The sequence below is a fragment of the Urocitellus parryii genome, chromosome 4, assembly GCF_045843805.1.
Source record: "Urocitellus parryii isolate mUroPar1 chromosome 4, mUroPar1.hap1, whole genome shotgun sequence".
NCBI lineage: Eukaryota > Metazoa > Chordata > Mammalia > Rodentia > Sciuridae > Urocitellus > Urocitellus parryii.
In genome coordinates this window covers 67,716,103-67,741,378 of record NC_135534.1, presented here as the reverse complement: position 1 = coordinate 67,741,378, position 25,276 = coordinate 67,716,103, and the positions used below count along the sequence as shown (strand labels likewise).

The window sequence follows — 25,276 nt, the reverse complement described above, 5'->3', positions numbered from 1 at the left end:
GGGGCTGGGGAGGCAAGGAGAACTCCTAGAAGCCCTGGAAGCTGCCTGTGTGAGGAGCTGGCTATAGGAAAAAGAAACTGGACTTCATTGTGTGCCTGCCTTGTGGTTACAAAACTATGAATGGAACAAATCCATTAGGTCAGCTAATGCAGTGTGATGAGGAAGGCCTTATTTCCTGCCACAGGGAGTATAGATCTTTAGTGGAGCTAGAGGGATGCTCTTAGTCTTTTTGAGTGAGTGGTTATTGGAGGTTATCCAGCTGCGAAAAGCAGAGCTACTCTGTCACATATAGGAAGATTAGCATGTTAGTGCTGGGAAATCTTCCAATTACAGATCAAACAATTATATTTCAAACCTGTTTTTGAAGTGAATGCATATAATAGAAAGATCAGACTGGAAAAGCCTTTAGAGTCTCATAGAGCTGAGAGCATTGATTATGATTTAGGCAATTTTCTTGTAAGTCTCAGGCATAATTTCTTTCCTGAAAAAGGAAATCATGGTTTTTACTTTGTAGGGTTGTTAGGTATTACTAAAATAATATAAATAGAGTACTTAGCACAGAGCCTGCACATGGTAACCATTCAATGAACAGTAGCAGTGAGAGGAGGTTGGTTGGTTGTTGCTTTGGTTACTACTGCTCCTGTTTCATTCTTGCTATGCCAGGTACTTATCAAGTGCTGCCATTATTACAATGACTACTATTCTCATTGTTATCTTCCTTTATTACTTAAATCCTTTACTTAAATGAGTAACATGTTGGCCATTTTCTTACCTAAAACTCAAAACAATCCTTAGAGGAGTGGAATCAGAGTTGAGGTGATTATCCTCAATGTATTGATGGGGAGACTAAAAGAGAACTTGTGATTGGTCAAAGTCAGTAAATGACAGTTAAGCCTAAAGCTTTGGTTTTTGGAATTCAAGTCAAATTATGCTAGCCTGAATAGGTATTGTTTGACTAGGTAATGGCATTTAGCCTGGACCATAGTTAGTCAGTAGCAAATGGAAAGAACTCTTGGTGTCCTGCTACAGCGTCCATATTAGCCTCTCCCTACTCTCCCTCACTTTCTGCTGTCTGCAGTGATCACTGTGAGGTCCATAAGCACCATCCCATCCTCTAGGAGGCCTAAGGAACTCCAAGGGCACCTTTCTGATACCAGTCCTAATTATAAGGATTTACTAAATGTTTTTAGGTCAACATGTTGCTTTTCAGACAGGAAAACCTAATCCTTAGCTGTTACAGAAAGCTGCAGCAAAACCAGATACCTTACCTATTTGGAAACCCGCTCCAAAGTGATTTTTTCTAACTTGGGATAGGGAATGAAAGTTGCGAAAATGTTTTAAAGGATCATTTTTTTTCTTTTTAATGATTGATTGGATCCTTTTTATTGGATTTTTTTTAAGGATTAACTGCAGCAAACTGTTTAACTTGAAAAAGTAATAGGGTTTGTTTCCATAAAAATTTGAATCATTCTTTCTTTAGATTTCTTGCTTCTCTGGAAAGACAATGTAGTTCTATTAGATGCTCATGTTCTTGTCCGCTAAGCAGGAAAAAGGGAAAACATCTCTGGGGAATGAATACTTAGCAAACAACTTAAAGCATATATATGGGATGTAGTAACCTATTGCTGACTTTTATGGTTTGAAGACAAAGTACTTTTCTACCCACTGGATTCTCTTTCCCTCTTTTCACATTCATTGAGCACCAAGTCTGTGTGTCAAGCACTATGCTTGCTTGGCACTGGGGATTCTGGACTTTCAGTCAAGTTCACAAACTTCTAGATACACACAGGTACATGTGTGCATGTGCACACATGCATAAACACACATACACAATTTTAACTAATCTTCATACAAGGTAGCATGTCATAAGTTCCAAAAGACAGGTATAATTATGATCATATGGGACTTTAAAAAAGGGAAAAGTTATAATTTGGTTTGAAAATGAGGTTTTCTTCAGCCTGATAAAGAGCCTAAGTGTTTTTCAAATGTATGGAATTGATGCCGGATATTCCAGATGGAGAGGAAATCCTGAACAAAGGCAGGGGGAACATGGAGAGTATGCAGGAATACAGTGGGAGTAAGATAGGGGTCAGAGCATGAAAATTCTCAGTGTTGGGCTAAGGAATAGTTCTAGGCAATAAGGAGCCATTTATGTTTTTGAACAGGGAAGTTATCCAATGTGTAATAGGTAAAATTAATCTGGTTATATGTACAGAGTAAATTAAGATAAAATATGGAGGGCTGGGATTATAGCTCAGTGGTAGAGCGCTTGCCTAGCAAGTGTGAGGCACTGGGTTCGATTCTCAGCACCACATATAAATAAATAAAATAAAGGTCCATCAACAAGTAAAAAAAAATTTGTTTTTAAAAGATAAAATATGGAGTTATAATCTCTACTTTGCTATTGAATAGTGCATGCAAGTCACATATCCTGTATGATCACAATTTCCTCATCTTTTAAAGAGCTAGTGATACTTAACATATAGATGTCTCTGAGGATTAAATAAAATAACAAATTTCAGAATACCTTATATAGTATCAGACACAGAAAAATGGATGCAAAGTGTCTGGGAAACTGAAGTATACCTTATATTTGTGTTATGTGGAAATTTGTTTTACTTATACAAATACACTGTCAAGATCTTTTTCATACATAGACATTAGGGATCTCATTCCTCTTTTCTTTCTGCCCTACACTTCAGTACTAGGAATTGAACCCAGGGACACTCAATCACTGAACTATATCCTTAGTTTTTAAAAGATTTTATTCTGAAACAGGATCTCCCTAAGTTACAGAACCTAGCCTTGTACTTGTAATCCTTCTGCCTTAGCCTCCCAAGTTGCTGAGACTGTCAACATGCACCACAGTGCACAGCATCTTTACCTTTTTTCTTAATTTGGTCAACTCTCATTTATCTTTACATATTACATTTAAAAAAATAACCTCCCCACTATGTGAAATTTCTGTACATCACCAGATTTGGTGTTCCTGTAGCTCTTTGCTTGAACTTCTTTTATAGCATCTTTTTTTATTTTGTGATTTTAAAGTATTTTTTTTACATTTATCATTAAACTTTGATGTATAACAGAATGGCATCTATGGCTTAGTTTCTGATTCAGTAGGTTTGGGGTGGAGTTTGAAAATATTTATTTCCAATGAGTTTCCTGAAGATGTTGATGCTTCTTGCTTGGAGTCTTCAGTGTGAAAACCATTTGTCTAACTGATAAATTATGAATTAGTTAAGAGCCCAGACTGTATCTGAATCTTATTCATCTTTGTTTCCTTAGTATTTAAGTTTTGATACTGAGTAAGTGCTCAGTAAATGCTGAATGACTAATTGCACGTCAAATATATTGGATTTCAGGTTGCCATAAAACAGATGAATCTTCAGCAGCAACCGAAGAAAGAACTGATTATCAATGAGATCCTGGTTATGAGGGAAAACAAGAATCCAAATATTGTGAACTACTTGGACAGGTATGGAGTGGTGGGTCCTGTCAAAAGAATGGGAACTTTGGAACCAATGGGTTAGAGGAGGGGACAACACAGCATTCTGAACTGCTTCCATTTAAGTATTTATTGTGGTGCTGAGCTCTCCGAATCCCATCTCACATAATGCTTGATATCTCTGATTGCTGGAACATCCTTCTGGGTGAAGCTGAACCCTGCCATCCTGTATCTTCTAACAGTTGATCCTACTACTTCTTGTTCTGCATCAGGGAAACCCTATAGCTCATCTGCCTCTGTCAAACATCTGTCCTTCATTCTATATCCCAGACCTTTCCTTCCTTATCCTCCTCACCCTTCTGACTAACTCCTAGTTTTTCTTTATTCTTTTAAAATGTGATGCTCAGTATTAGATGTTTCATTTGAGATTTGACCACTATAGAGAGAGTGGGACTCTTTCTAAACTTAATACAATTAGATTTCATTCTTATTTTATTAGGATGCCTCTTTCATTGTTGACTCCTGCTAAGTTTGTGGTCAACTAAAAATTTCTGATTTTTTCTTAAATGTAAGTGTGTGTTAAACTCTCCAATTTAGAATTTTTATTTTCTGGTATAGAACTTTTAAAGCTATCTCCATTAAATGACATTTTTATTATTTCAGCCTATCATCCCAGACTGACAAAATTCTGTTTCTCATTATAGTAGCTAACATTACTTTTACCAAGAACTTTCACGAATGACACCTCATTGTGAAGTAGGACTTAGTCATATTGTACAGATCAGGAAACTAAGATTGACAAGTTAATCGCTGGTCTAAGACTAGTAAACCAGTAAATAGTAAACTAGGGTTTTAAATTTGAATATTCATAGGACCAATATCCATGCTTTTTCTATCACATCATTTTCCTTTTTTCTATAACTGCGAGTAAAAATTAAACTTCTTACCCAGGTTTTAGAGACATCATAGACATCTAAGCTGACAGTCCTGAGGAAGCACGGGGCATCACATGGCAAGAGATAGGGAGATATGTGTCTATGTCTGTATGTCTATTCTCTGTCTCTCCTGTCTAAGTACTAACCAGGCCCAACCCTGCTTAGGTTCTGAGATCAGATGAGATTGGGCACATTTAGAGTGGAATGGCCATGGACTTTGTCCCTTATAAAGCCATCAAGATTCAATGATGGGGACTATATCCTAATGAGTTTATCTAAATCCAATAACATTCCAAAGACATCAAAACATCATAGTTGTTTAATGCCCTTTTAATGCCATTAACATATGATTTTAGGGATCAAGCCCTAGCATGAGTTTAGGGGGACAAACCATGTTAATAAATAACCATGATAGCTGTAAAAAAGGATATTATCAGTCTTATGAAACAGTGTGCTTCCCATTACTACTGAAATATAAACAATAAAATTTAAGACCATGTTATTGAAGGAATTTGTATTCTGGGAATGGATTAGAAGATTTATAGATTTACATTTCATACCTTTACTGGTATTCCAGAGGCTTATATGTGGAATCAGAAGTAAATAGCACACAGTCTTTATCTTCAAACAGCACCTGATTTTGTAAAGGGAAAAAAAAAATCTCTGTGCAAGCACAGAAGAGCACACCCTTAACCCAAGCATTCAGTGAAGGTGTTACAAGTGAGGGTCTGTGGTTTTTGTGAGATGTTCCATAAAATAAGTGGGACAAAATATGTGATATTTTTCCCAAAATGTATGTGTTACCTTTGAAATGGGATTTTTGAAGGCACGTTGACATAGCATGTAGCCACAAAGTGTTTGAGATAATCTGAATGTGGTTTGCATTATCTTAGCTTTAACAGTGATATGTCAGAGCCAGGAAAATTGGCTGTGTTTGTCAGTGCCCAAATATAGTCACTTAGACCTTCATATTCTTCTCCCAATTAGTCTAAGCTGACAGTTGTCTTTTCAGTATGGGTGAGAAGCCATAAATGTATGTTCTTCATCAGGGAATGAATAGGCTCAGGCAGTGGAGGGCTTTTTACACAGTCTTGATTTTTTGGTTCATGTCTTAATTCATTTGGGATACCATTACAGAATTCCAGAGACTAGGTAACGTATAAACTATACAGATTTATTCCTTAAAGCTCTGTAAACTGGAAAGTCCAAGATCAATGTGTCAGCAGATTCACTGTCTGGTGAAGGCCTAAGGCTGGTTCATAGATGGTGCCATCTTGTTGTGTCCTTACATGGTGGAAAATGTGAGGCAACCCTCTGAGGCCTTTTATAAAGGTGTTAATTCTTTATGGGCCTTAATAATTTACAAGACTTGGGCTGGGGATGTAACTCAGTGGCAGAGTCTTTGCCTAGCAAGGGTGAGGCCCTAGGTTTAATCCCCAGCATTGCAAAAAAAAAAAAAAAAAGGAAGACAGGAAAAGATTTTAAGACTTAATAGTTAAAAGATCAAGAGATTAGGATTTTAGGATTCAATCATACCTTTTGCTTGAGACCAGTTTATCAAACTTGAAAAACAGTTTCTCCTTCTGCCTGGCAGTAATCCTGTTATCAGGAAGAAAAAAAGATGACATACTTCACAGCTCAAGCCAACCCAAGAAATGTTTTTCCAGCCTAGTTTCTTTGTCCAAGACTAACAGAAGAGTTTGTAGGGCTCTGAGCTAGCCTTGTTTTTATTTGACCTATTCTACAGGTGAGAAAATATTGATTAGATAGGTTAAGTGACTATCACATAGAAGTGCTGAGTGACCCAATCCCCGAGAACTATCAGTTCTAACTCATGTCAGCCCATAATTTCTCCAGGGAGATGTTAATAAACTGTAGCTTGGTTAATCAGACTGGAATTTTTTCTTTACAGATAACTTTTTTTTTTGGGGGGGGACACTCAAAGTAGAAGTCATTGGCAGCATAATAATGACTATGTGTACAACACTATAGCTTTTAAAATAATTATTACCATTATTTCATTTAATATTTACAATTATCTTATTGTACTCATGGATTTTTTCAGTAAATATGGGTATCTGCTGTGTTGGACTCTGGGGATAAGTCTTAGACAAGACCTAGTACTTAATCTCATGGACCTCAGATCTGGTAGAATTCTTAGGAAGGTTTAGTGGTTCTCCCTAATGTTGGTAACATGGACTCCAGGTTTCATCTTTTTTGAATATTTGCATACTCCCTACTTGGATGCTTCTAGAGATGTAGAAATCATGCCAGTCCTTTTAATTTTAGTAGGTATTTGTGTTGTGCTCAAATGTAATTTTATTGTCTCTTCAACCTGGTTTCCTTAGTTCTGCCTTTTGGGGCTTCATAGAACATGTATACTTTTTTTTTCCCCCTCCATGAGCATTCTTAAGAGATTTAAAGTTAATGATTCTGACTCCCAGATTCCTCTTTTCCACAAAGTAAAGAACCCTAAACTTTTCCAAAACTGAGTGAGGTAGCATCATTGTCTATGTGCTTAGCCTTTGAAACCCAATGCAGTGGCTCTTTGTACTCTGACTATTCCTTCTCATGTTTTTTCTGTATTCCTACAGTTACCTTGTGGGAGATGAACTGTGGGTTGTCATGGAATACTTGGCTGGAGGCTCCTTAACAGATGTAGTAACAGAAACCTGTATGGATGAAGGTCAGATTGCAGCTGTGTGCCGTGAGGTAAGGCCAAGATCCAGCCTTGAGCAGGAAATAACTTCTATGTTTCTGTCCATGAAAGTTCCACACCCAGTGAGATTTCAGCCCTGACTATGTGGAAGCAGAAGAAATTAATGTTGACATGATTTATCATATTCATATAATATCTGTATAGTATCTATCATCATGATTTTTTTCTTTACAGATAACTTTATTCAGCCTATTGTAGAAAAATGAGAAAATACCAGGAAGTATATATTCAACCACTCAGAATTTCAGTCTTTAAAGATAACTACTATAAACACATCATAATAGTTTCTTTATTTCTTCTTTATGGACAGATATTTTAATCATAATTTTATTCTGCTTTTCTGCTTTATATGTGTGCCATGAAGAATATAAAGAAGGATAAGAAGGTAGTGGTAGGGAAAGTACTATTTTATTTTTTCCATATCTTGTTGGTTTATTATAATTAGACATAATGATGGGATGTTTTTTACATATTTGTACATACACACAATATAAAAATATAATTTGGCCAATATCGTTCCCCAGCAGGGAAAGTACTATTTTAGACAGAGCAGTCAGAGAAGGTTTCACCATAGATGTGAGTAAGCATCTGAATGATTTGTAGAAGCAAGCCATCAAAAATCTATAATAAAATACTTTGGAACAAAACAAATAAAAAACAAAGCTTAAATATTCTCCTTTCTCCTTATTGCTATTACATGTCTAGGGTTTGTAATATGCTGGTGTAGGAGGAAAAACAAAAAGCACTCCACAAGGCTTCCAAGAGAAACAGTGTTCTCAGAGGATAGCCAAATCTTTACATTTCCATTAGAGAAAGAAGATGAAGGAGATATTCAGAGATGTTGAGAATATTGGGTGTCTTGCTGTTGAGAGACTGGAACTTTCCAATGTGCAATAATAGAAAAGTTAGGAAATTGGGGAAAGAGTAAAGGATTAACTGAGTTCCAAAATTTTACGAGTCTTGAGTATAATGGGTATGATAGATCTGATATTGTAAGACATGGAGGCACACAGATGAATTTGCATATTGTATATTTAGTTAATGTTAAGAAAAATATGTGAAATCAGTACTACCCTAGAAAATATGATCACTTTTGCATTAATAACTTTGGGATATGGAATGCACATAAGTAAATTAGTGGAATTCATATCAGGCTGGAATTCTTTTTTTAAATTTTTTAGTTATAGTTGGACACAACACCTTTATTTTATTTATTTATTTTTATGTGATGCTGAGGATCGAACCCAGGGCCTCACATGTGCTAGATGAGCATGCTGCTGCTGAGCCTCAACCCCAGCCCCAAGGCTGGAATTCTTGAGAGTTCTTTCTTTGCTCTACCACCTAATGCAGTGTTTCCCAACATTCCTATCTCCTCCTTCAGGAGCCTTTTCAGATGTTTTTCCCCCTCAGTTATACCCTCCTCTCATGAAAATTTAATACCATAGATGTACTGTATAATTGTGTACATACTATGACCCTCTGGAGGGTCACAAGACATTATAATATCCCAGAAACCAACTTTCACTGGTTGAAAATGCATGCACGTGTGTACTTAGAGAAGTTATTTTGCTTCAAATTATTTTATCTGTAAAGTGGAAATTGCAAAACTAACATTGTATATGAATTAGAAAACATTTTGAAAAAAGTTTAAATGTTTAACATAAGTAGGTGGTATTACTTTCCTTAAAATCTAATACACATTATTATCCCCTTTTTTAAACTGCTTATTGAGTTTTAATTCATATCTCATATTACTCAACCATTTAAAGTATATAATTCACTAGTTTTTAGTATATTCATAGTTATACAACTATCACCATAATGAATTTTAGATCATTTATCTCTCTCCAAAAAAAAAAAAAAAACTTCAGGGGCTGGGGTTGTAACTCAGTGGTAGAGTGCTTACCTAGCACATGTGAGGCACTGGGTTAGATCTTCAGTACTACATACAAATAAATTAATAAAATAAAGGTATTGTGTCCATCTACAACTAAAAAAAAAATAAAAGAAACTTCATACCCAGTAACAGTGTCTTCCCATATCCTAACTGCACCACAACTAACCCTTTGCAACCACCAATCTGTTTTCTGTCTCTGTTGTTTCCCTGTTCTGGAAATTTCATATAAATGGAATTCTATAATATGTGCTCTTTTGTGACAAGTTTCTTTCACTCAGCATGTTGAGAAGATTCAGCCATGTAGTATCATGTATCAGTACTTCATCCCCAGCCCTAGGAACCAAATGCCAAATAATATTCCATTTTATATATCCATGCATAGATATTTACATTATTTTCTCTCTTCTTCTTTTTTGCTGTTGGGGAAAATGCTGCTATGAATATTCATATACCAGTTTTTGTTTAGACATATGTTCTCATTCTCTTGGGTATTTATAAGTAGAATTGTTGGTCATATGGCAACTGTATATACTTAACATTTTGAGGAACTGCCAAAATGTTTTCTAAATTGGCTGTACCATTTTATATTTCCACCAACAATGTATGAAGGTTCCAATTTCACAAGATCATCCTTTTGCTCCTTAATTTTTTGGTACTAGGGATAGAATCCAGGGGACTTTACCACTGAGCTAAGTTTCTGAGGTTGTCCTTAGATTTGCGATCTTCCTGCCTCAGTTTTCCAAGTCACTGGGATTTTTATGGGCACCACTGCACCCAGCCTTGAAGCCTTGCTTAAGGAAATATCATAAGGTGAAAGACAGCATGGAATGTAAAAAGTATGCTTAGCTGGGAGATAGAAGAGTTGGTTCTAGATTTGGCTGTGCCTCTGATTTGGGGCAAGTCCTTTTATTCATGGGCGCTTGTTTCCTATATCTTAAAATGAGGAGGATGGATTAGTTGATTTTTCTCTCAAGTTTTCTGTATTATATATTCTTCTTTTTCTCTTTCTGTACACTACTTAAATAGTGTCTGCAGGCTCTGGAGTTTTTACATTCAAATCAAGTCATTCACAGAGACATCAAGAGTGACAATATTCTGTTGGGAATGGACGGCTCTGTCAAGCTAAGTAAGTAGGACTCTGAGGAATAATACTTCTCTCCCTCTGTGGCCCTGTCTCCTGTAGGATGGCATCATATAATAAAGAGAGTCTATTATTTCATGGGAACTATGGCTTTTTATTATTCAGTATTATCATAGAACATCTTTTCATTATTTTTCCATCCTTTTATATCTTTAGAAAGGAAAAACAAATTGCTGAGTATCTACTCTGTGCTGGGTCCTGTGTCAGCACCAAGGAAGCATTTTCCAGCCTTCAAGAATTCTCAGATTACTACAAGAGACTTGTAATGAATAATTAGAAAAAAGTTTTGTATAATTTCATCATTCATTTATTTATTCAGCAAACTTTTTCTGAATGTCTATTATCTGCCAGCCCCTCTGTGGGTACAAGATGAATAAGAATACAATCTTTTTTTTTTTTTTTGTACCGGAGATTGAACTTGGGGGCACTGGACCACTGAGCCACATCCCCAGCCTTATTTTGTATTTTATTTTGAAATAGGGTCCCACTGAGTTGCTTAGTGCCTCACCATTGCTGAGTCTGGCTTTGAACTTTCAATCCTCCTGCCTCAGCCTCCCAGGCTGCTGGCATTACAGGCACACCACTGCGCCCAGCAAGAATACATAGTTTTTACTATCAAAGGCCTCCTGATCTAAATGATTTTATAATTTCAATATAATGTGAAAAGAACACCAGGCAGAACAGTTTGTTCAAATATGTAAAGAGAGTTGTCTAGACAAAGAGGTTGTGTCACAGGTAGATGAGAAGTTTATGGAAGGACTGTCAGCAGCCTCTGGCCTAATAAGGAACTGATGTTTTAAAAACCAAGCCATAACTAGTTGTAGGTGATTGGGGCTCCTTTCAGGGACTTAACGTTCAGAGAGTAAGGCAAGATTCTGGAGTATGGGAATGGTTTTCAAGAATAAAACAGAATTGGGCTAAGCAATTAGGGCCAAAATGGGCTACTTTGATTTTAATGTCTTGTCCTTCTGGGTTGAGGAAAATGTAGGAAACTGAGATGATGTTCCTGATATTCTTCCTGCTTCTCTTCAGGGGTGATCAGGAAATAGTCTAGGAATTGAGCATGAAGGTGGCAGTAAAGTAATTCTGATTTGGTGAGATAAGGGGTTGCAGAGCTGGGTGGCAGAATGACCCTGACACCTATGGGTAGGCACACTGTCAGCCCTTATTGAAGGAGTACCTAAATGCCTGACTTTCTTTAATTTTCCTTTTCTAGCTGATTTTGGATTCTGTGCACAGATAACCCCAGAGCAAAGCAAACGAAGCACTATGGTGGGAACTCCATATTGGATGGCACCAGAGGTTGTGACACGGAAAGCCTATGGGCCCAAGGTTGACATCTGGTCCCTGGGCATTATGGCCATTGAAATGATTGAAGGGGAGCCTCCATACCTCAATGAAAACCCTCTGAGAGTAAGTGTTACCAATCCAATTTCAAGATATTTGTGCTATTGTCTCTAGTGCCTGGAAATGGGACTCAGGCTCTTCTCTCTCTATTACTTTAAACTTGAATATATCTTTCTTGAACAAAAGTAGGCCCTGTTGAACTTAAAATATAAATGCTGGGGCTGGGTATGTACCTCAGTGATAAAGCACTTGCCTAACATATGCAGGGCCCTGAGTTGATCCCCAGTACTGCAAATAAAAAAATAAAAATAACTATATACATTTATATGCTGAAGAAAAGAATACTAAAAGCAATTCATTAATTTATTCAATGATTGAGTTTGTGTCACATGCAAGAAATTGTTGTAATGATAGAAAGACAAATTAATGCATAGTAATTGATGATAAGTATGTGAAAAAAAGCAGAGTGAGAGGTAAGAAAGCAATGAGGAAGGAGGCAGAGTATGCTGTTGTATTTAGAGTAGAGAGAGAAATTCTCTCTTGTAGGTTATTTTAGCAGAAACCTAAAGGAAGTAAAGGGGTAAGTCATGAGATTAATCTTTGGCTAGGACTTGATTTGAAAGTGTGCTTGTGGTATTCTGAGGATAACCAGTGAGTGAGAAGGATGTAAAGTGGTAGCCAAAGTCAGGGAACTAGTAGAGGAACCAGCAGGTACCACCTTGTAGACCGTTATGAGAACTTGACTTTTATTCTACAGAGTTCAGAAATCATTGTAAAGTTTTAGCACTTTTATAGAAAATAGACTGTGAAAGACTATTGTAGTAGATCAGACAAGAGTAGTGGCTTAGACATACTCAGGAAATGTCTTGAAGGAATAACTGACAAGATGGATTCTGTATTAGAGAAAGTGGAATTCATAATGGCTCTGAGGTGTTAGGCCTGTATTGCTGAAAAATTCAGTTGCCATATGTTGAGATGGGGAAGAACACAGTAGTAAAGAGTGGCTTTTTTTGGGGGGTAGCGCACACCTGTAATCTCAGCGATTTGAGAGGCTGAGGCAGGAGGATCACAGGTTCGAGTTCACCCTTAGCAACTTAGTGAGGCTCTGTTTAAAAAAATAAAAAGGGTTAGGGATATAGCTCAGTGACAAAATGTTTCCATTAGAGAGAGAGAGAGAGAGAGAGAGAGATGGCATCGAATATCTTGATTAAAAATGTTCATTCAGTGGCTGGGGTTGTGGCTCAGTGGTAGAGCGTGCGCCTTGCACGTGTGAGGCATTGGGTTTGATCCTCAGCACCACATAAAAATAAATAAAGGTATATGTCCATCTACAACTAAAAAAAAATTTAAAAAATATTCATTCAATGAAATCATGGCTTTGCTGATAAATGGATGGAACTGGAGAATATTATGCTAAGTGAAATAAGCCAATCCCAAAGAATCAAAGGCCGAATGTTTTCTTTGATATGCATATGCTAATTCACAATGGCGAGGTCAAAGAATAGAGGTATTTTGGACTAGACAGAGGGAAGTGAGGGGAGGGGAAAGGGGATGGGGGTAGGAATGATATTAGACGTTATTACTCTATATGCATATATGATTACATGACCTGTGTAACTCTACATCATGTACAACCAGACAAATGAGAAGTTATACTCCAATTATGTATGATGTGTCAAAATTCATTCTACTGTCATGTATAACTAATTAGAACAAAATAAAAAACATTAAAAAGTGTTCATTCAAGTGGAAAGGTTGAGTATAGTTGGGTGTAAGAGTGGAGTTCAAGAGTGAGAAGTCAGGACTAAATATAAATATAAATTTATTTAAATTGCTATTTAAGGTCAAAAGTAGTTGAGATCATTCACTTACGGGGTGGTGTAGTTAAAGAAGACAGAGGTTTGAGTACTGAGTTCTGAGTTATTCTAGTGTTTCAGAAAGCAGCAAAGAAGACCAAGGGGTGGCCTTCCTAGTACGAGAAAACTGAGAGAAATGTATATGGGAGGCAAGTGAGTGTTTACTCTGTTAAACGGTGAATGATAGGTTGAGTATGGTGAGATTGAGAAATGAACATTGGATTTGCAATAGAGGTTATTGATGACCTTGACAATTCATTATCAATACAGTGATGGGGATAAAAGCCTAATTAGAGTACATCCCTGAGAGTAGCAGAGGAAATTAAGATGACATTTATAAAGCTTATTTTTTCTCTTAAAGGAGTATTGCCATGAAGGGTAATAGAGAAATGAAACAATATCTTGAAGTGGAGTCAGGTAGGGATGGGTTCAAAGATGATGTTTGTGTTTTAATGGCAATCATCTCTTGGAGAGGAGAAAATGAGTGAGAAGTGACAATGCAAAAGTGATGTCCTTAATTAGATGAGAGGGATTGCATCAAAAGACATTAGATTAGATCATGGACAATCTATCCATCCTAATAGAAGAGGAAGCAGCAACAAAGATGCAAAGTAGGTTGGTAATTTTGGTGGTCAAATGTGAAAGTTATTCTGGTTGCTTTTATTTTCACATTTAACCCATACTCCTGTCCAGTGCAGGAATTCCCTATACATTGCTGCTGGTAGGTCCATATCTACCATTAACTACATACTCATGTCACCCTTGGATAGCTCTGATTCTTGGAAAGTGTTTTAGTGTTATCAAACCAAAACTAATATCTACAGATTCTGCCTTTTGGTCCCAGCTTTGATCTCTGACTCCACATATAATAAATCCTTTTCTATTTTAGAAAATGGTCTTACAGATTTGAAAATGTCGATCAGTGGGATGTAACGTTTTAAAATAAGACCAGGGTCAAATCAGAGGACATGCATTCATGAACATTGTGATCCTACACACATAGCTTTATTTCTGGACCTTATATGTGAAATGGGGATTATCTGTCTTGTCATCTTACCCAGAGTTATTGTGATTGTTAAATGAAGCAGTGCTATTTAAGTACTTTGTAAGTTAATGTGTTGAGTGCTTTTAAGGTTTCCTACTACTGTTTTTTTCTCCCTTTCCCAAGAGATGCTTCATGTTAGGTGGTTGGGGAGGCAGCAGTGAAACAGTTTAATGTTTGACCAGACATTCCTTTTTATCGTTCTTTTCTCTAAGAAGAGATTTGCTCTTGGATAACTGAGGTGAAGGAATCAAGAATAATTTCTGCCAGTTGCTGGGGCACCTTAGATCATCAGGCTGACTGAATTATAAACCCATTACATTTGTAATCAAGAGTAGTAAAAAGCCTTTAGATATGTAAACATACTTTGTAAATTTACAAAGTTCTTTCCAAGTGTATTTATTTAATTTTGAAAAAATGGTACTATTTTTGATAGATGAGGGTGGATATTCAGTAGCATACACATGGTCACATGGGTTTGAGTGATCCTTAAGTCATATTCTTTCCAGAACACCACAGCTGCTGCTTTGTATCCTAGATCATATAGCAGTTAACTATATTTTTAGAGGGGGTTTCTGGGGAGCCAATAGAGAACTTCATTTGGAGCTCAAAGTAATTCTTCACTTTTGTTGCTAGGCCTTGTACCTCATTGCCACTAATGGGACTCCAGAGCTTCAGAACCCAGAGAAGCTGTCATCTATTTTCCGGGACTTTTTGAACCGCTGTCTTGAGATGGATGTGGAAAAGAGAGGTTCGGCTAAAGAGCTATTGCAGGTAACTAGCCCCTCTGCAAGTAATCACCTAATTTGAGGAATTATTGACCAAACCTTTGAACTTTTTGAACTTCATTTTTGTCTGTAAGGTTTTATTTATTATAGAAGTAGGTTTTTCTCCTGCTAATTCCTATGCTCACCCTAGCCTTATTCTTGGGTCTTTGCTTATGATATTCCCTTAACCTCCTCCTCAGCCTATTAAAATTGTAGACATTCTCCTAGCTCAGCTTTAGATCTACTTTATGATCGCCTATTGATCTTTGCCTGTATCTTTCTTTAGCTCTTCCTTCGTTTTGTTTGAATTTTGAATTTGTCTTGCAGAATTTGGGTCTGTGAGAGAAGCAGCTCTCTGACTTATTAAGTCTTACACAAGTTAGACTTTACTGGAATAAATTCAAAAGTATATTTTCAACTAAAGGAATGTCAGTTTAGAGGATAGTTAGTGAATACAACCTTTTGAAATCTTCAGTTTCTTCTTTGGAAATCCTCTCAGATGGAGGCAGGGACATTCTAGTTACTGGAGTGAGACTTTACAAGGGTGTAGGGAAACTCAGAGCTAGGCTTTTTATAAGAACTCCCACCTGCCTAATCCTGAGATTACAGTATAATTATTTTACATGGTAGCAAACTGCCTTTAGCAGGCCACATCATTTGTACTTAACATTTATTTTTCAAATACAATTTCTTACTTCTAGTGTCATTTTACTAACTTGCCTATTGGTAGTTTAATAGGAAGTATCATGTGATACTTTATGATAGTGATTGATCTGAAGGCATGCACTTTCAATTACTTTTGTATCATGAGGCCCAGGAGTGACTGAGCAGAGCAGGGCAGGACCTAGCACAATACCATGTGTTAAAGTTAGTTATAAAGCTGGGCTCATGCCTATAATCCTGCCACTTGAGTAGCTGAGGAAGGAGGATTACAAGTTAGAAGCCAACCTGGGTAACTTAGACCCTGTCTCAAATAAAATACAAAGGGCTGGGGGTATAGCTCTGCAGTAGAGTGCTTGCCTAGCATGCTGAAGACCCTGGGTTCAATCACCAGTACAAAAGCAATTTATGAGTATGTCTGTTTTTACCCCACTGTATTATAACATCTATTTTATCAATCTCTGAATTTCTTCTTGTACCTAACTTTGAATAGGTACTCAAAGTATTTATTGAATTCATTATTTTTAGCATCTCTTTGTAATTAAGGCTACTGATTAAAGAGCACTGGCCATTACATTACATATGAGATCTGGGTTCTGCCAAGTGTAAACCATTAGTCTCTAGGATCCTTTAGGACTACAAGACTCCTTATAGCAAATAGTACAATATAGAGTCCCTTTTGCCTTTCGTATGACTTGTGTTCTGGAAACCCTGGATATTGGGATATACAAATACTATGCTAAGCCTGTGATTCGTGAAGATATTTTTAATTAAGTAAAAAATTATAGTTATTGAAAGGTTAGTGCCCTCTAGAGTTTTCTTCCTGATATAACAATATAGCTAATAATAAATTTGTTATTAGATCTTTACCACTAGTAGTGTTTTATATTTATTTATAGTGTTTTATATATATATATATAGTAACATATTATACGTGTGTGTGTATATATATATACACATATGTATACATATGTCGGGGTTTTTAGCCCCCATCTTCTCCTGACGGGTGAGAGATGTGGGGAAAGCACGCCCTGACTAGGACGAGCCAAGAGAGGTAAAGGTCGACTGGCGGCCTGCACCTAGCTCCCCTTCGCTGGAGGACAATCAGACGCACCAGGGAGACAATCAAACAGGATCTCGTTTATTGAGGAAGTACACACAACTTATATACTGCACAGGAGCCAATCAGGGTAAAGGTCAGAGGGGTGGAGCGAGTTCACATCACCCATCCCATAGTCAGTAAGGGAAGGCACAAGCTGTCCACGAGGGAGGAAGAGTCCTGGACTTATCCTGGAGGTGGTCCTCCTTTTCCGTCACCACCCACCCACAGCACCGCGTCCTGGCTGATCGCCAGGAGCCATCCCAGCCACATGTGCGGCCCCAAGACCTGGAAGTGGGCAGCCATGCCCTACATATATATATTATACATACATATTATAGTTATAGGTCCTGCTGTTCCCATTTTTTACAGGTGAAGGAATGGAGGTTTAGTAACTTTTCCATGATTATATACTTGACAAGTGATAGATCGAGGATTTCAGTCTATATCTGTTTGGCTTAAGTGTACATTCCCTTGGCCACTCACTGTTCTTGCAGATTCAAAAAGTGTCAGAACTGGAAGGTCTCACATAGGGCTTATCTAATTTACTTTATTCAGAAGAGAAAAACTGAGTTTTCCCATTGGGTTTGGACCACATTGCTCTCTTACCTCAGAGAAGAGCTGTAGAAAATGTGATATGAGAACACTGGTTCTTTAACTTGCTAGTATAGATTGTAAGTACTCAAAAACAAAACTTTTAGACTCTTAAATCATGAAATTTTTACATTTATTTCTTCTGTGAGAACACATGTATGAAAAGAAATACATAGGATGATATATTTTCATGATTTAACCAATGTCTTCTATTCCTTTCATAGTTATAATAATGTCTTCTCAGTACTTCTTTATACCTTATCTTTGTCTCTGTAGAATTTGAGTCAATTTTCAGCAAAGAATATGTATATGTCCATATACAGTCTGACTAAGCAAGGGAATTAAGTTTAAGTGTGGCAATGAGATGTTATAATTGAGTTAAACATCACATTAGGTTATCAGTTTCCTTTGCAGATAGGACAGAAATGAAATCTGGGGCTGGGGTTGTAGCTTAGTGGTAGAGTGCTCACAAAATAAAGGTATTGTGTTCATCTACAACTAAAAAAAATTTTAAAAACAAATGAAATTCTGATAGTTCCTTGTATTTCTTATAATGAAGAAACATTCTACATCCTCAAGACACAAAACTTTTTCCCTACTAAATATAAAATTTAAAAATAATTAGATAAGAGTCTCTGAGTTACATAAAAAACTGTTTTGCATTAACAGTTTTACTGAAAATGTAGATGTAGTTTTTATATGATGTTCCCCCTAAATGGTCCTATTTAAAAGCTGAGGGCATGACCCAAAACACAGCACAGTAAAAATGATTTGAGAAAAGACTAAGATGCTGAAATCATCACTGAATTAGTTAGCCTTACTGGATTCAAGGATAGAACATTTTGAGCCAGACATGATGGACAATGCCTGTAGTCCTATCCACTTGGAAGACTGAACAGGAGGATCCCTTGAGCCCAGGAGTTCAGGGCCAGCCTAGCAACATAATGATACCTTATCTCTTTAAAACAAAGAAACAAAACCCTGCTAGGCATGGTATTGCAAGCCTATAATCCCAGCTATTCAGGAGACTAAGGCAGGAGGGTTCAAGGTCAGTCTTTGAAACTTAGAGAGACCCTGTCTTAAAATTTAAATTAATTAATTAATTAATTAATTAATTTTAAAAATGGGGCTGGGATGTACCCTAGTCATAGAATGCTCCTGGTTTCAATCCCCAACATAGGGGGCAGGGTGGAAAGAGAAAGTATTGCTTTTAAAATGAAATATTACATTGTACCACTAGGTCATAATCAGTCAATACCTTTCCCAAAGATAATTATTATTCTCATTATGACTGTTGTTTAGTCTTATCTAATAAGAAATGAAATCATTTAATATGAATTATCTTGTTGGGATGGTGCTGTGTGCCTGTAACCCCAGCCACTCAGGAGGCAGAGGCAGGAGGATCATAAACTTGAGGTCAGCCTCAGCAACTTGGTGAGATCCTTACAACTTAGCAAGACCCCATCTCAAAATAAAAAAATAAAGAAGGCTAGGGATGTAGCACAGAGGTGAAATGCCTCTGAGTTCAATCCCTGGCACCAAAAAGGAAAAAAAAAAAGATAAAACTGTTTGTATCTGACCTTTTTTACTCAACATGTCTATGGGATTCATTTTGTGGTCAGTTCATAAATTATTCATTCATTTTATTGCTGTATGATTTTTTGTATAGCATCATATGAGTGTAGCACTCTTCATTCTTCCATTCTCTTAAACATTTTGGTTCTTTCTAGTTATTGGCTTTTGTAAGTAAAACTTCTTTGAACATGCTTGAATGTGCCTTTTGATGGTTACATAAATTCATTTCTCTTAGGAATATGCCTAGGATTGGAATTGCTTGAGTATAGGGTAGATGTATGTTTACGTGTAGGTAGTTACTGCCAGTTTTCCACAGTGGTTATCTCATAAAGATAACCTTCATTTGGGGATGATCTGAAGCTCTCCAGGCAGCACCTTGCATAAACATGGATGCCTCTATGTCTTGTAATATGCTAAGGAAGAACAGTTAATAGTAATGTGGTTTTTGCTCTGCCTCTATGTCTTGTAATATGCTAAGGAAGAACAGTTAATAGTAATGTGGTTTTTGCTCTTTATCTCCTTTCTAGCATCAGTTCCTGAAGATTGCCAAGCCCCTCTCCAGCCTCACTCCACTGATTGCTGCAGCAAAGGAGGCAACCAAGAACAATCACTAAATCGAGTTCACCCCAGCCTCATTGTGCCAAGCCTTCTGTGAAATAAATGCTCATTTCAGAAATTCCAACCCCTGATGCCCTCTTCTCCTTGCCTTGCTTCTCCCATTTCCTGATCTAGTGCTCTCAAGATTTTGATCCTGGAAACCATGTGTACAGCACTGAAGGGAACTAAATTAGTTGACTTCTGATGATGACCATTTCTAAATTGGATTTTCTTCTGATTTCTGGACATGAGAGTGTTTTATGATAAAGAGTTTACATGAATAAACCTTAGACCCCTATTTCTAAATAGCAAAATCTCAACCACCCCCACTTTTTGCCCCTCACAATTAGTTCTTGACTATATAAATTTAAGGTTTGATAACATTATTAATTTGCAACCTTAAGATTTCTTTAGTGCTTGCTTTTCTGTGACTGAATTGCTCAAACACCTCATTGAATTTGAAAACCAGAACAGCTTGGGAATGCCATGGGGTTTGATAATCTGCCAGGGTCATGAAGTGGCTCAGCTTCCTGAACCATGACTTTGGTGCAGCTGATCCTGACATGGGAGAACTACTATGTTTTTCTTTGTGTGTGCTTCTAGCAGCTGTTTGGGAGGACCTTGACTTAGTAGTGCTCCCCATGCTGTTTCTTGTGAAATGGCCTTGGCTATGTAGCAGCTTTTGATTCCCTGCATCCCCTAGGCTGCTGCCCCCAATCTGTCCTTGTTTATAACACTGAGAAGTTTCCTAGGGCACATGCTGAATGAGAGCAATGAGAAGTCAAGAGGAAAAAAAATGTAGCTACTTTTAGAGCAAGGCTGGGCATGAGCACCTGTCCTGCTATATTTATGTGATGTTTCAAGAACTCAGCTTCTTTTTCTGTCTGGGATAAAGAACTGAAAGGAACTCAGATCTTCTGGTGGCCTAAATATTTGGGTCAAAGGAAAGGGTCTGCAAATCTGAGACTAAACATTAGTTTGGGATGGATTTGATGACCTAAGATGATATCCTACCAGCTATAAAGGGACCCTGTTTTTAAGATGCATGGCCAATCTCTCTGCAAACAGAAATGCTTATACTGGGTGTTGGGGATGTATGCTACCTCCTGCAATCATTGTGGTTTTGGTCCTCCCACTATGGTAGGATGCCTGGCCAGCATTGTGGCTTGTCATGTCAGCCCCACTGACTACCTTGTCATGCTCTGAGGTACTACTGCCTCAGTAGCACAAATTTATATTTCCTTCAATAAAAGGAGATGAAAATATTCTACTTGGAGTATGCCTTCCTTTCTTCCTGCTTTTCCTTTTTTCTTTTCTGATTTTGTACATGAAATAATGAATAATTATTCTTCCTGAACCATTTGAGAGTAAGGTGCAGATAGGATGCCCTTTTACCCATCTATACTTCAATGTATATTCTTTCTTCTTGGTACTTATAAATTAAGGAAAATGGGCCAAAAACATTTGTACTTTTTAAAGAATAATTATAAACACATATGTATCCACCACCCAAATTAAGAAATGGAACATCATCAGTGCCCCAGAACTGTCTGCATCTTGCTATTTCTTTTCTCATTATAGTCCCCACTCCAAGGGAGAATCACTAACCTGGTTTTTTAGTGAAATCACATTCTTAACATCTTTAAACTGTTAACATATCCATATGTATTAGTTCTGCCAGTGTTTGAACTTTAAACAAACATCATTTTTCATTCAAATTTAAGAGAGATGTAGTTGTATATAGCAATGTTCATTTATTATTGCTGCTGTAAATATGTGAGGTGAACATTTTAACTTGTCTGAGGCTAATTCTCCGAGGACTGGCTCCAAAGGCTCTGAAGAACCTTGCAGAAATTGACTGGGGCCAAATGCTTAAGGCTGACAGCCTGGCAGAGTTCTTAAGTGGCTAATCAAGCCATAGGCTGTTCATAACTACAACAGTGAAGCTTGAGCCCCATCCCTGATCACACTAGAGAAAGTACTTCTTTCTCCAAGGTAGCACAGCCAGTGTTCTGTTCATGTGGTACTATAACTGGATCCCAGCTCCTGATCATACTGAAGAGGTTAGTCCTTCCTAGGTATGCAAATTACAATCACTACAGCTCAAGGCTTGGAGTCCTCGTCCCAGAATATGACATCTGGGGCCTTCTAGACCACTGTGTCTACCCTAGAAGGCAGAGTTTCTACACACTGGCTACTATTCCTATCACCATAATTTTCCTGTCACCATAAAATTGCACCAATAATGAACCTAATGTTTCCAGAAGTCCTGGAATATATGTTGCTCCATCAGCTGCCCTAATCTATTTAATAATTGGTACAGTAACTGGGGTATTGTGGAAATAAACCAAGGAATTAGAGAACCAAGACTTGGTGGGAAAAATCCCTCTTGAGACAGGACAGCTGGCCAGTCATCTTTAAGGATTTGGATTGTGCATCACTAACTGGTTGTAGGAAACCTGTCAAGCCAAGGACCTTAAGAGTTATGTTCCTGAGAACACAGACCAGGGGGTGAGGGAGGTCACCCAGCATTGCATTCCAGGATAGAGGTTTTTAAGTCTTGGAGTTGCCTGGGAGACTTTCACCGTAAAGAAGTCTGAAGCACTAGCTCCACTAAGTTTCTGAGAATCTTCAGAATAGATTTAGGTGGGGGTTAGCATCTGGCTCTTCTGGCATAGAATTCTGTGATGGTTACTAATGACCTTGGAAAAAGGATCTTATGAGGGGGTAGTATATATTAAGGGGGAGGCTGACCAGTTCCGAATGAATTAAAAACCTTGATGTGTGGAATTTGTCTTCTGATGATCAGCCCCTTGTGTGAACAATGGTATATGACCTTACCTGAGCAGAGCCAATCAAATGGGACCCTTACCTGACTTTCTTCACCTGGATGGCACAGTGTTATTAAGATGTTGCTTGCTCCCAGTAAATAGGAACAAAGATTTGGAAGGCCTAAAGTGGTAGTCCATGTGAAATTCATATTTATAAAGAGCTTTAGTAGAAAGTATCATGGAGATGAAGTTCCACAATCTTCTCCCTGCAAGCTGGAGACCTAGAAAGTTGGGGCACATAGTTTGGAGGCCTGAAAGACAGAGAGCTGATGGAATGAGTTCCAGGCAGACTCAGAAGGCCTGAGAACCATTAGCACTGAATACATATGAATGTTCCAACTCAAGCAGCCTGGCAGAAAGCAAATCGATCTTCCTTTGCCTTTTTGTTCTATCTAGGACTTTAACAGAATGGATGCTGCACACCCACATTTGGAGGGCCATGTATTTTATTGAGCCCACGAATTCAAATGCTAATCTTTTCTGGAAACACTCAGAAATAATTTGTGTTACATGCCTTACATGGGCTATCTGGGCAGCCCATGGTCCAGTCAAGTTGACACATAAAATTAATCATCACCTTCTTATCTTTACCTCCTGGTGAAGGAGATAACCTTAATTGGGACCAAGTAGCTAACAGCTCTTACAATTAAGGTGATGATGACTTTTAGATTAATGAGTCAAAAGTGATGAGATGGATGCCCCTGCTGTTGTTTTATGGAGGAAAAAAAACCTAGCAGCACAGGAGTTCCTCCATGCAATTGCTGAAAGGACAAATTACAATTGGTTTGCATTTGTATGAGATAGAAAGCTAGAAGATGGTATAGTCCATCCAGAAGAAAGGGGTGATAAGAGTCCAAAGGCTGTACCCCTTCACTTGGAGGTTGTGATGGTAATCTGATAAGTGTGATGAAACCTGAGGAATTATCAATGATTTTCCCTCTAGAATCTTAAGAGTTGTCCAAGTATTGGTTGTCCTATGGACTTCCCAACATACAATTTAGGCTTTATAGGGATGACTGTTTACTGGGATAGCTAGACAACCACTTAGTCAGTAGAAAATTATTCATGTCCAGCAGCTTAACACAGTACATTTCCGTGCCTTTTACTGCCTGCAGTGTATAGAGGCAAGAGAAACCCTCATGAAAATTGCTGCTTGTCTGATTCTACATATGTCTTGAATACATCTATCCCCAGGGTATTAGTTTTCTATTGCTGTGTAACAATTCCTACTAACTTTGTGACTTAAAACAACACAAATTATGTATAAGGCCTCGGATTCAATTCCCATCCTGCACACACACACACACACACACACACACACACGCATACACATGCACGCGTGCGCGCGCACAAACACACCCTACAAATTATCCCACGGTTCTTATAAGTTTGGCCATGGCTTGCTTGGATTTTCTGCCCAGAGTATCATCAGGGTGCTGGTTGTGTTTACATGGTGCTTGGAGTCCAATTCCAGGCTGGCTAATTGTTGGCAGAATTAATTTATTTCCAAGTAATATAATATAATTGGAATCAAATGGCTGTTTCATTTTGGTTCGGTCACAGTATGTGTATCCTTGCAGAAGCTATTTGCAGGTTTCCAGATCTCTATAATGAATATACTAATTGTATCTACCTCTAAGGTTCTGAAGAAATAATGTATGTAAAATATTGAATACAATTCCTGGAACTTAGCAAATGCAGTCCTGTTTTGAAATGCTTACAATAAACTGGTTTGTCAGGAGACTTTATGCCAACTATTGAATCTCACTAGCACTAAAGTAGGGGGTCTTATAGAAAAATCAATAACTGGGAGTCTAAGCTGTACTTATATATCTTATCCAATACTGATTTCTGGCCTATCAAACATTGGTTAAAAAAAACTTGTATCTGTCTGAGGCTACTTGAAAATACTTTGTTCAAAAGACTGAGCTTTTCTTTCCTCCATAAAGTTGCTAAGGGATAAAATGCCTAATATTAGTATTTAGTATCTCAGATTTGTTGTTCCAATTTTCTTGTGATATATTAAAAGCCAGAGTATTAATTTCAATGAACTTTTGTTTTAAAGGAGATTCACTGCTTTCAATAAAAGGAATATTTGTCAAACAGGAATGCCATGTACATTTAGCAAAAATAATTCAAGCTTTGAGCCTGATTCACTGTTGCTGCATGGCTGACTATGGTCTTGCATTAAGCCTCAGCATGCCTCTAAGAAAGAGAAGTCAAGGGCTGGCACTTGACAGTGAGATAACATATGTACCTACAGGTCCTAAATTTAACCCATTTTTATGTCACATTATCATTTTGCAGGTTTAGATAACTGCCACTTAAAACAGCCCTTTACTATATATTCATTCTTTTATAAAAATATATATTTTTTAAACTGTAGAGGAACACAATACATTTATTTAACTAATTTATTTATATGTGGTGTTGAGGCTCAAACCCCATGCCTCTCACATATTAGGCAAACGCTCTACCACTGAGCCACAACCCCAGATCCTATATTCATTCTTTTTATTTATTTGTTTATTTTTATTTTTTAGTTGCAGTTGGACACAATACCTTTATTTATTTATTTATTTATATGTGGTGCTGAGGATTGAACCCAGGGCCTCGCATGAGGTAGGCGAACACTCTACTGCTTAGCCCCAACCCCAGCCCCTATATTCATTCTTTAGTCTAAGCAGTGAGTAATTAGATTGCTCTTATGGTAACAAGAAAGGTACAAATGGTAGGGATAGCTATTTTCTTGACTTCAGGCTGCAGGG

At 37.5% G+C, this 25,276-nt stretch overlaps 1 protein-coding gene across 3 annotated transcripts in view; it reads left to right on the top strand.

Annotated features, from left to right (window-relative positions):
• The window catches only part of Pak1 (p21 (RAC1) activated kinase 1), a 147,781-nt gene extending 126,915 nt beyond the window's left edge, over nt 1–20,866 (top strand). For all 3 annotated transcript variants that reach the window (XM_077797632.1, XM_026387269.2, XM_026387267.2), the window contains exons 10-15: nt 3,366–3,478; nt 6,978–7,095; nt 10,026–10,125; nt 11,357–11,553; nt 15,022–15,159; nt 19,608–20,866. In XM_077797632.1, coding sequence (XP_077653758.1) covers nt 3,366–3,478; nt 6,978–7,095; nt 10,026–10,125; nt 11,357–11,553; nt 15,022–15,159; nt 19,608–19,694 — 753 coding nt within the window. In that variant the 3' untranslated portion in view covers nt 19,695–20,866. The remainder of the gene's footprint in view (nt 1–3,365; nt 3,479–6,977; nt 7,096–10,025; nt 10,126–11,356; nt 11,554–15,021; nt 15,160–19,607) is intronic.
• Nucleotides 20,867–25,276: the final 4,410 nt, after the last annotated feature.